Source organism: Salmo salar, chromosome 11 (assembly GCF_965601325.2).
Source record: "Salmo salar chromosome 11, fSalSal1, whole genome shotgun sequence".
Taxonomy (NCBI): domain Eukaryota; kingdom Metazoa; phylum Chordata; class Actinopteri; order Salmoniformes; family Salmonidae; genus Salmo; species Salmo salar.
In genome coordinates this window covers 114,402,338-114,414,865 of record NC_138301.1, presented here as the reverse complement: position 1 = coordinate 114,414,865, position 12,528 = coordinate 114,402,338, and the positions used below count along the sequence as shown (strand labels likewise).

The 12,528-nt window shown below is 45.5% G+C and overlaps 1 protein-coding gene across 2 annotated transcripts in view; it reads left to right on the top strand.

Annotated features, from left to right (window-relative positions):
* LOC106563799 (telomerase-binding protein EST1A) overlaps positions 1 to 12,528 on the top strand; it is a 38,776-nt gene that overhangs the window by 17,599 nt on the left and 8,649 nt on the right. The window contains exons 6-12 of one of the 2 annotated variants that reach the window (XM_014129659.3): positions 2,533 to 2,611; positions 3,096 to 3,206; positions 3,399 to 3,614; positions 7,819 to 7,880; positions 8,104 to 8,249; positions 9,168 to 9,281; positions 12,271 to 12,439. In XM_014129659.3, coding sequence (XP_013985134.3) covers positions 2,533 to 2,611; positions 3,096 to 3,206; positions 3,399 to 3,614; positions 7,819 to 7,880; positions 8,104 to 8,249; positions 9,168 to 9,281; positions 12,271 to 12,439 — 897 coding nt within the window. Of the gene's footprint in view, positions 1 to 2,532; positions 2,612 to 3,095; positions 3,207 to 3,398; positions 3,615 to 7,818; positions 7,881 to 8,103; positions 8,250 to 8,285; positions 8,880 to 9,167; positions 9,282 to 12,270; positions 12,440 to 12,528 lie in introns of those variants that run through there. The other variant, XM_014129660.3, reaches the window with a different exon arrangement.

Genomic DNA, 12,528 nt, shown 5'->3' with positions numbered 1-12,528 from the left:
AATATGTGAGAAAAAATGTATATGATTTTATTATAAAAAAATCGAATGACCGCTGTAAAACATTCTAAATATAAACCATACACTTAGTGAATACCATTGGTGTACCTGTACACAGCCAATCTGTAAATAGCACACCCAAATACCTCATCCCCCTATTGTTATTTATCTTTTTGCTCTTTTGCAACCCAGTATCTCTACTTGCACATCATCATCTGCACATCTATCACTCCAGTGTTAATGCTAAATTGTAATTATTTAGCCTCTATGGCCTATTTATTGCCTTACCTCCCTAATCTTCTACATTTGCACACACTGTATATAGATTTTTCTATTGTGTTATTGACTACGTTTGTTTATCCCATGTGTAACTCTGTGTTGTTGTTTTTGTCGCAATGCTTTGCTTTATCTTGTAAATGAGAACTTGTTCTCAACTGGCCTACCTGGTTAAATAAAGGTGAAATAAAAAATATCCCCTATTTATTTTTTTGCAATATATTTAATTTACTCTGTCAATATGTATTTGTTGTCAATGTTTTGCCGTTAAACTGGTGGCAGTTGTGAAAATAGTCAATCATTGGACAAGTTGCAGAGGTAATTGAAAATAATGCTATTGCTGATTAGACGCTTTTTTCATTCATTAGGCTATTTTCTCTTGGACCATATGGTCTATCTACTAAAAACTGTTGGACAATATGGACACAGATATATATATTTTCATATATATCTTTTTTTTATATATGAATTTAAAAAATGCAGTTATTAAAGTATAAATTACCAAAGTTACAATAGATTGCCAGAAGATTCCAGTAACTTTAGTAAATTACCGGTAGCTATCAAATCACATGCGCCGAATACAACCGTGAAATGCTTACTTACAAGCCCTTAAACAACAATGCAGTTCAAGAAATAGTTAAGAAAATATTTACAAAATAAAGTAAAAAATGTAATTAAAAGTAACACAAAATTACTTAACAATAATGAGGCTATATACAGGGGGTACCGATACCGAGTCAATGTGCGGGGGTACAGGTTAGTCAAGGTAATTTGTACATCTAGGTATGGCTAAAGTGACTATGCATAGATAATAAACAGTGAGTAGCAGCAGTGTAAAAACAAAGGGGGGAGGTCAATGTAAATAGTCCCGGTGGCCGTTTTATTAATTGTCTTTTGAACCTAGACTTGGCACTCCGGTACCGCTTGCAGTGCGGTAGCAGAGAGAACACTCTATGACTTGGGTGACTGGAGTCGTTGACAATTTTCCTGGATGTCAGGAAGCTTGGCCCCAGTGATGTACGGGGCCGTACTCACTACCCTCTGTAGTGCCTTATGGTCGGAGGCCGAGCAGTTGCCATACCAGGCGGGGATGCAAGCAGTGAGGATGCTCTCGATGGTGCAGCTGTAGAACTTTTTGAGGATCTGGGGAGCCATGCCAAATCTTTTCAGTATCCTGAGGGGGGAAAGGTGTTGTCGTGCCCTCTTCACGACTGTCTTGGTGTGTTTGGACCATGATGGTTCGTTGGGGATGTGGACACTAAGGAACTTGAAACTCTCGACCCGCTCCACTACAGCCCCGTCGACGTTAATGGGGGCCTGTTCAGCCCTCCTTTTCCTGTAGTCCACGATCATCTCCTTTGTCTTGCTCACATTGAGGTCTCTGAACTCCTCCCTATAGGCTGTCTCATCGTTGTCGGTGATCAGGCCTACCACTGTTGTATCGTCAGCAAACTTAATGATGGAGTTTGAGTCGTTCTTGGCCACGCAGTCATGGGTGAAGAGGGAGTACAGGAGGGGACTAAGCACGCACCCTTGTTGGGCCACGGTGTTGAGGATCAGTGTGGCAGAAGTGTTGTTGCCTACCCTTACCACTTGGGGGCGCCCATCAGGAAGTCCAGGATCCAGTTGCAGAGGGAGGTGTTTACTCCCAGGATCCTTAGCTTCGTGATGAGCTATGTGGGCACTATGGTGTTGAACGCTGAGCTGTAGTTAATGAACATCATTCTCACATAGGTGTTCCTTTTGTCCAGGTGGAAAAGCGCAGTGTGGATTGAGATTGCGTCATCTGTGGATCTGTTGGGCGGTATGCGAACACTTCATGGATACCGACGTGAGTGCTTCGGGGCGGTAGTCATTTAGGCAGGTTACCTTCGCTCTCTTGAGCACAGTGACTATAGGGGTCTGCATGAAACGTGTAGGTATTACAGACTTGGTCAGGGAGAGGTTGAAAATGTCATTGAAGACACTTGCCAGTTGGTCTGCGCATGCTCTGAGTACACACCTTGGTAATCCGTCTGGCCCCGCGGCCTTGTGAATGTTGACCAGTTTAAAGGTCTTGCTCACATCGGCTACGGAGAGCGTGATCACACAGTCGTCCTGAACAGCTGGTGCTCTCATGCATGCTTCAGTGTTGCTTGCCTCGAAGCCAGCTTTACAACCCCGACACAGGAGTGGTCTCTCTTTTTGTGTAAAGTCATCTTCTCTTTTCCTTCTCCCTCTTCTTTCTTCCTCTTCCCTCCTTTTCTTCCTCCTGTCTAGTTGGTACCTGAAGGCCCAGCAGATTGCTCCTAAGAACGGACGACCCTACAACCAGCTGGCCCTGCTGGCTGTTTACACGGTGAGAAGATGTGTTATTTTCTACAGTGGGGGACAAGATGAGACGAGACAAATATCTGCTGTGTTGTGTTGATGTAATGCTGTGTAAAGTATGTATTGCTGACCAAAAAAATGATTTCCATGAAAATGGTGAATAATGTATATAGTTAGTAATATTTTGAGAGAGAAACCCGACAGACACAAGAAAGATCACTCACATCTCTTCTCTGTCTCTCTCTCTCTCTCTCTCTCTCGCTCTCTCTGTCTCTCGCTCTCTCTGTCTCTCGCTCTCTCTGTCTCTCTCTCTCTCTCTCTCTCTCTGTCTCTCTCTCTCTTCTCTCTCTCTCTCTCTGTCTCTCTCTCTCTCTGTCTCTCTCTCTCTGTCTCTCGCTCTCTCTGTCTCTCGCTCTCTCTGTCTCTCGCTCTCTCTGTCTCTCGCTCTCTCTGTCTCTCGCTCTCTCTGTCTCTCGCTCTCTCTCTCTCTCTCTCTCTCTCTCTCTCTCTAGAAGAGGAAGTTGGATGCGGTGTATTATTACATGCGTAGCCTGGCGGCCTCCAATCCCATCCTCACTGCCAAGGAGAGCCTCATGAGTCTGTTTGAAGAGACCAAACGCAAGGTCGAACACACACACACACTGGCCACATATACACCTATAGCTCAACCGACACTGCTTTCATAGACCAGCTAATGTATTCATAGACCAAACACATCCAAGCCTTTCATCTCCTGGTTCTGTCCCCTGCTTGTGTATTCTGTATATATGACCTCTGACCCCTTGACCCCCCCCCCCCCCCCCCCCCCCCCCCAGGCGGACCAGATGGGGCGGAGGCAGGAGTCAGAAGGGGGTTCCAGGGGCCCGGGCGTCCGGGGTGGAGGAAGAGGACGGGGGGAGCAGGGGGCCAGAGTAGAGATCTGGCTTCGCCCTGTCGTCCAGGCAGGGGCTCTCTCATCGCACCGCGGGGGCAGCGAGTCCAGCAGAGACTCTGAACAGGACGGAGAGCTCGGCAACCTCAGCGCTAGTGACGTGAGTACAATACACACATATGTATGCACCCACGCACACTTACTCTTTATGGCTTCTCTTCTGCTTCTCTTCCGGTTCTGTTACAGTTCTTCTATATTGGACATTGTTAAAACTCCTCTGTGTCTCTTTGTGTCCATCTGTGGGTGTGCACATGTTCAATCATGCGTCAGAAGAAGTATACTTCATGGTAGCCACACACACACACACACACATAGACACACACAGCAACAGAGACACACACAGAAATGGAGTCACATGTGACCTTGTTTCCAGACACACAACAGGAACTATTCACCATTATATATCTCTCTCTCTGTCGGTCTTTCTTTCTTTCTTTCCAGCTCATATTCTCCTCTTCCTCTCCTTGCAAAAAAATCTAAAACCTGTTTTTGCTTTGTCATTATGGGTTATTGTGTGTCGATTGATGAGGGGAAAAAATACTTTCATCAATGTTAGAATAAGGCTGTAATGTAACAAAATGTGGGAAAAGTGAAGGGGTCTGAATACTTTCTGAATGCACTGTATATGCTGTCACTTTCTCTGTTAAACACCTCTGGTTCTCAGGTTCCCTTGTCCACAGGGCACAGTCAGAGAAACACACCCATATTCTCTCTCACACACACACACACACATATACACACACAGACAGACATAAACATACATATACACACACTAGAGATGTTTTCTCTCCCAGGAAGTGGTGGCTCTGTGACTCACCCTCCGTAGTGGACAGACAGAGTGCGTCGTGGGCCGCGGCGCTCTCGCCGTCTCCATGGAGATACGCCCTCGTAAAAACACATCCACACACACACACATACGCAGGCAAACACACAAACACCCGCTCACATACACAGTCTTGTACAACTAACCTTGTCGGCGACACACAATTTAGTCCCATTCAAAATACAATTTTCCCTAACCCCTAAACCTAACACTAACCTTAACCCAAAAACCTAACCCTAACCAAGTTTTTGTTAGTTTACTTTTCTTGTGGGGACTTCTAGGTAAACATGTCCAGACACACACGTGCAGGCAGAAACATGTAAACACCCAGACGCCGACACACGCAGACACACAGACACCCACACAGACACACACGTGCAGGCAGAAACATGTAAACACCCAGACACCCACACAGACACCCACACAGACACACACGCAGACACTAGGGATGAGCACTGTTATTTGAATATTCAAATACATTAGTATTAGAATAGTTGCGAGAGTATCAATTTTTTTTAAGAAACAAAACCCGGCATATTTTAACAATGAAAAGGCTGTGATATTGCTATACACGGATTTACCATGACATTTTAAATTCTTAATTCAATTAAACAATACACATTTTAATGTAGTTTTTAAGACGTGCCCCCAATAAAAATACATAATGTAGTCTTACAAAGGTTCTACGCGTTTCTTGTAATTGTCAGCCAATCAGTGGCACTACAGTCCGAGGCTGCATGTGTATAAAGCAATGTGGGAGATCTCTAATCATTGCAAAATTGAATTAAAATGACGGAATTAAGTTAGCTAAATGAGAAGGAGTAGGTTGCGACGAGCAACCATCAGGTTGGCTGTTTAATCTGAATGGAATTGTTGTCGACAAGGATGGGAAGCACAGCAAAATAGACTCAATTAGCCTAGTAGCTAGCTAGCTGACTAACATCGATTTGATGCAGTCAAGACAGGCACTACAAGATGGGATGATAGATAACCTATGGCATCCAGCGATTCTTCTGCCATAGAAACCCTTGGGCGGGCAGCCTAAGTCCATACAGTATATGTATTTTTTTTATTTTTCAAAATTTTTGGGGTGGAAAAATGCTTTGTGTAAACCTAAAGGAAAACTCCATCCAAAAACGATCTTTTGGTATTTGTTTCATTAGTCCATTGTTGATATAGTCCAAAAGTGTTTTATATGATGCATAATGTACCATACGGGCCAGATGTCTGTACAATTTTCTTAACAATTCAGCCGTGCCGACAGGCTGACCGTTGCCATTCCCCCTGCCACACCACCTAAGCCCTTTTTTTTGTCCAGAAAAAAACCCTGGCATCTACAAGTTTGTCTAACTAGCACAAGTCTGTATGACTACTCTCTCTCCTTCCCGTCTCAAACACACTGACCCCCGCACTGCTGCAAGCAAGCAGAGCAGCACCTCTGTCCTATGTTTCGCAGGCTGCGTAGCAAGCAAGCAGAGCAGCACCTCTGTCCTATGTTTCGCAGGCTGCGTAGCAAGCAAGCAGAGCAGCACTTCTGTCCTATGTTTCGCAGGCTGCGTAGCAAGCAAGCAGAGCAGCACCTCTGTCCTATGTTTCGCAGGCTGCGTAGCAAGCAAGCAGAGCAGCACCTCTGTCCTATGTTTCGCAGGCTGCGTAGCAAGCAAGCAGAGCAGCACCTCTGTCCTATGTTTCGCAGGCTGCGTAGCAAGCAAGCAGAGCAGCACCTCTGTCCTATGTTTCGCAGGCTGCGTAGCAAGCAAGCAGAGCAGCACCTCTGTCCTATGTTTCGCAGGCTGCGTAGCAAGCAAGCAGAGCAGCACCTCTGTCCTATGTTTCGCAGGCTGCGTAGCAAGCAAGCAGAGCAGCACCTCTGTCCTATGTTTCGCAGGCTGCGTAGCAAGCAAGCAGAGCAGCACCTCTGTCCTATGTTTCGCAGGCTGCGTAGCAAGCAAGCAGAGCAGCACCTCTGTCCTATGTTTCGCAGGCTGCGTAGCAAGCAAGCAGAGCAGCACCTCTGTCCTATGTTTCGCAGGCTGCGTAGCAAGCAAGCAGAGCAGCACCTCTGTCCTATGTTTCGCAGGCTGCGTAGCAAGCAAGCAGAGCAGCACCTCTGTCCTATGTTTCGCAGGCTGCGTAGCAAGCAAGCAGAGCAGCACCTCTGTCCTATGTTTCGCAGGCTGCGTAGCAAAGCCATTTCCCAACTTCAAACACTGTTCCAAATGGTTTTGTTGTTGTTATTTTTACATGTAGTTCGACTATCCGGGATATCTGTAAAAAATATATATTATTCTAATAGTGAAATAATTTAAAATGCCCATTGCTAACACACACACACACATATCCATGTGTGAAACCTGTTAGTTAACAGACTTCCCCATGACTAAATCAGTAGTTAATGACAAATGTCTGTCTTTGTGTCTGGAAGACTGTTTACCATAGTTTAATCTTCCTCTCTTTTTCTTTTCATCTCTTCAATTACCTTTGTTGTTTTTCTGATGTAAGTTGGCCTATAGTCAGGTTCTGGTGCCCACCTTTCTGCTCAGTCTCTATCACCTACCTAGCTGTTATAATCAGTGTTATAACCAGTCCTGTTCACCTAGCTGTTATAACCAGTGTTATAACCAGTCCCCTTCACCTAGCTGTTATAACCAGTGTTATAACCAGTCCCCTTCACCTAGCTGTTATAACCAGTGTAATAACCAGTCCCCTTCACCTAGCTGTTATAACCAGTGTAATAACCAGTCCCCTTCACCTAGCTGTTATAACCAGTCCCCTTCACCTAGCTGTTATAACCAGTGTTATAACCAGTCCCCTTCACCTAGCTGTTATAACCAGTGTAATAACCAGGCTCCTTCACCTAGCTGTTATAACCAGTGTTATAACCAGTCCCCTTCACCTAGCTGTTATAACCAGTGTTATAACCAGTCCCCTTCACCTAGCTGTTATAACCAGTCCCCTTCACCTAGCTGTTATAACCAGTGTAATAACCAGGCCCCTTCACCTAGCTGTTATAACCAGTGTTATAACCAGGCCCCTTCACCTAGCTGTTATAACCAGTGTAATAACCAGGCCCCTTCACCTAGCTGTCATAACCAGTGTAATAACCAGGCCCCTTCACCTAGCTGTTATAACCAGTGTAATAACCAGTCCCCTTCACCTAGCTGTTATAACCAGTGTTATAACCAGTCCTGTTCACCTAGCTGTTATAACCAGTGTTATAACCAGTCCCCTTCACCTAGCTGTTATAACCAGTGTTATAACCAGTCCCCTTCACCTAGCTGTTATAACCAGTGTTATAACCAGTCCCCTTCACCTAGCTGTTATAACCAGTCCCCTTCACCTAGCTGTTATAACCAGTCCCCTTCACCTAGCTGTTAAATAGCATAGAACAATGAAAGAAGACGACAGGACAGACATGACTAATCAATGTTAGACCTACTATCTGACTCATCAGTGCTCTGTTGCTCCTGTCTGTCTGCAGCTCAATAAGAGGTTCATTCTCAGCTTCCTCCACGCTCATGGAAAACTCTTCACTAAAGTGGGGTGAGTTATTTTGGTGTGTGTGTGGTCGTGAATTAAATATGTAGACTTCATTTTTTTAAAGCCCGTGTGGTTGTGTGTATGCTCTAACACACGTATTTCACTGATAATGCTGTTGTTTTTGAAGGATTTTTCTGGTCTTACCTATCTTAGTTGAAAGCACTGACTGTAAGTATCTCTGGGTAAGAGTGTGTGCTAAATGAGCAACATGTCCACTGTGTGGCAGCATGGAGTCGTTCCCGGAGGTGGTCAGTCGTGTTCTCCAGGAGTTCAGAGCACTGCTCCAACACAGCCCCTCTCCCCTGGGAAGAACACGCCTGTTACAGATCATCACCATCAACATGTTCACTATACACAACGCTCAGAGCAGAGGTAACACACACACACATGTTACAGATCATCACCATCAACATGTTCACTATACACAACGCTCAGAGCAGAGGTAACACACACACACACGTTACAGATCATCACCATCAACATGTTCACTATACACAACGCTCAGAGCAGAGGTAACACACACACACATGTTACAGATCATCACCATCAACATGTTCACTATACACAACGCTCAGAGCAGAGGTAACACACACACACATGTTACAGATCATCACCATCAACATGTTCACTATACACAACGCTCAGAGCAGAGGTAACACACACACACATGTTACAGATCATCACCATCAACATGTTCACTATACACAACGCTCAGAGCAGAGGTAACACACACACACATGTTACAGATCATCACCATCAACATGTTCACTATACACAACGCTCAGAGCAGAGGTAACACACACACACATGTTACAGATCATCACCATCAACATGTTCACTATACACAACGCTCAGAGCAGAGGTAACACACACACACATGTTACAGATCATCACCATCAACATGTTCACTATACACAACGCTCAGAGCAGAGGTAACACACACACACATGTTACAGATCATCACCATCAACATGTTCACTATACACAACGCTCAGAGCAGAGGTAACACACACACACACACACACACACACACACACCAAGAGAAAAGTGACCTTGCGCAAAAACACTGAAGCCTATGATCCCTCTCCTCCCCTTTCCCTTCCCTCTCCCTTCCTCTCTCTCTCTCCCTCCCCCTTCCTCTCTCTCTCTCCCTCCCCCTTCCTCTCTCCCTCTACCTCCTTCCTTCCCTTTCTCTCTCCCTCCCTCCCTCCCTCTCCTCCCCGTTCCCTCTCCCTCCCTCCCTCCCTCCCTCCCTCTCCTCCTCCCTCCCTCTCGTCTCCCTTCCTCTAGGAGGAGATGGTGAGGTGAGGTCTGTTTTACAGGAGCAGACTACATCTCTGGGTCTGGCCATGTTCTCTCTGCTGGTCCAGCGCTGCACAGAACTACTGAGAGACACACCTGCAGGTATGTCATTCACAGATGGGATATTTGTATACATTGTATGGTTGTGTAAAGATTGTTTGATTGACACAGTTCATATGAGGGAAGAGTTGTGTTCTCTGACGCACTCTAACACGCTAACACGCTAACCCACTAACCCACTAACACACTAACCCTCTAACCCACTAACCCTCTAACCCACTAACCCTCTAACCCACTAACCCTCTAACCCACTAACACTCTAACCCACTAACCCTCTAACCCACTAACCCACTAACCCTCTAACCCACTAACCCACTAACACTCTAACCCACTAACCCTCTAACCCACTAACCCTCTAACCCACTAACCCACTAACACTCTAACACTCTAACCCACTAGCACGCTAACCCTCTAACCCACTAGCACGCTAACCCTCTAACCCACTAGCACGCTAACCCTCTAACACACTAACACTCTAACCCACTAACACGCTAGCCCACTAACACTCTAACCCACTAACACTCTAACCCACTAACCCTCTAACCCACTAACCCTCTAACCCTCTAACACTCTAACCCTCTAACACTCTAACACACTAACCCTCTAACACACTAACCCTCTAACCTCTAACCCACTAACACTCTAACCCACTAACCCACTACCACTCTAACCCTTTAACACGATAACCCACTAACACTCTAACCCACTAACACTCTAACCCACTAACCCACTACCACTCTAACCCTTTAACACGATAACCCACTAACCCTCTAACCCACTAACCCTCTAACCCACTAACACTCTAACCCACTAACACTCTAACCCACTAACCAATTACCACTCTAACCCACTAACCCTCTAACCCACTAACACTCTAACCCCATAACTCTCAAACCCACTAACCCTCTAACACACTAACCCACTAACACTCTAACCCACTAACCGTCTAACCCCATAACTCTCAAACCCACTAACCCTCTAACACACTAACCCACTAACACTCTAACCCACTAACACTCTAACCCACTAACCGTCTAACCCCATAACTCTCAAACCCACTAACCCTCTAACCCACTAACCCTCTAACCCACTAACCCTCTAACACACTAACCCTCTAACCCTCTAACCCTCTAACACTCTAACACACTAACCCTCTAACACACTAACCCTCTAACCTCTAACCCACTAACACTCTAACCCACTAACCCACTACCACTCTAACCCTTTAACACGATAACCCACTAACACTCTAACCCACTAACACTCTAACCCACTAACCCACTACCACTCTAACCCTTTAACACGATAACCCACTAACCCTCTAACCCACTAACCCTCTAACCCACTAACACTCTAACCCACTAACACTCTAACCCACTAACCAATTACCACTCTAACCCACTAACCCTCTAACCCACTAACACTCTAACCCCATAACTCTCAAACCCACTAACCCTCTAACACACTAACCCACTAACACTCTAACCCACTAACACTCTAACCCACTAACCGTCTAACCCCATAACTCTCAAACCCTCTAACCCTCTAACACACTAACCCACTAACACTCTAACCCACTAACACTCTAACCCACTAACCGTCTAACCCCATAACTCTCAAACCCACTAACCCTCTAACACACTAACCCACTAACACTCTAACCCACTAACACTCTAACCCACTAACCGTCTAACCCCATAACTCTCAAACCCTCTAACCCTCTAACACACAAACCCTCTAACACACAAACCCTCTAACACACAAACCCTCTAACCCACTACCACTCTAACCCACAAACACTCTAACCCACTAACACTCTAACCCACTAACACACTAACCCTTTAACCCACTAACCCTTTAACACACTAACCCACTAACCCACTAACCCTCTAACCCACAAACACTCTAACCCTCTAACCCACTACCACTCTAACCCACAAACACTCTAACCCACTAACACTCTAACCCTCTAACCCACTAACCCTCTAACCCCATAACTCTCAAACCCTCTAACCCACTAACAGGCTACTGTGAAATGGTAGAACCTGCTGTAGCCAGCTAACTAGCCATGTGCTTTTTCTCCATGACCAAAACATGGTGTTTTATTTAGATGCTATGGGAATGAATACACAAGCAGCATATCAAACTGGGATCATGTTTTAGGTTGGATGGATTCTTGGTTCTGACTCCTAAAACTTAGGGTTAATTATCAGGTATCCTATTGAAATATTGAGTACTATGTTTTAGAGGGTCTACACCAGAAGTGAATGGTTATCTGTAGGAGGAAGGTATATGGTGGGTGCAATTAAGCTTGGAATGAACTGAGTGTAGGGAAAACGATCACATGTGGCAGGCATTGATAAGGAGAGAGCCATGGATTAGTGATGAAGGGGGTCGAGGTCAGGTCATGTTAAGGGAGAAGGAACAGTTTATTTCCCCTAACACTTAGTTTCCTGCAATAAAGAGGCAATGTTTAGCAGGGAGGAGACTGTATACCACCACTGGTGGTACCATGTTTTGGTCGGTTCAGCTGTTCGACCCTCTGGGATGAATTCACTTGGTTTAAGCTTTCATAGTGTCCCTCGAGTTCTTACTCTGATAATTACAACCTAACAGGTTACACCGACAAGTATAAGAATATTTTCCAGGGCATATTTTTTTAAATTATGAATCTGATTATGTCGCATTGGAGAAGTGGGAAGCTAAAAAGGCTGGCTAGCTTGCTATGTTTTAGCCAGGCTAAAGCCACCTAGCCAGGCTGCCAGCTAGCTACTACTCGCAAGGGAAGGGGACTCTTCCTTGCTTTCTAAAAATGTAATGCCAAATGTTTTTTTATTTTGCTATCGTGAGTGGGAGTGGGACTGATGAGGATATCATGTTACCAAAAATCCAACTCTACCCACACAGCTTGTAGTAACCTTAATGGAGAGGTTTGCCTGACCTATGAACTCTACCCCCTAGGAAGGCAGACAATGATTCTCTTTCTCTCTCTCCCTATCCCTTTCTTCCTCTCCCTCACTCCCTCTCTCAGAGCCCATCCCTGAGGAGGAGAGAGAAGAGGGGGATGAGTGGGAGGAGGGGATGGTGAAAGTTTCTGCCTTCCCATTGGACCTGAGGGAGCTGCTGCCCAGCGTTAAAGTCTGGTCTGATTGGATGCTTGGACACCCCGACCAATGGAATCCTCCGCCTTGTAGTATAGAGTGAGTATACAATCCAAACACAGGACGATCTCCCTGTGGGGAGGTGTTACTGTCTCCTCTCTGTTCCTGTGGGGAGGTGTTACTGTCTC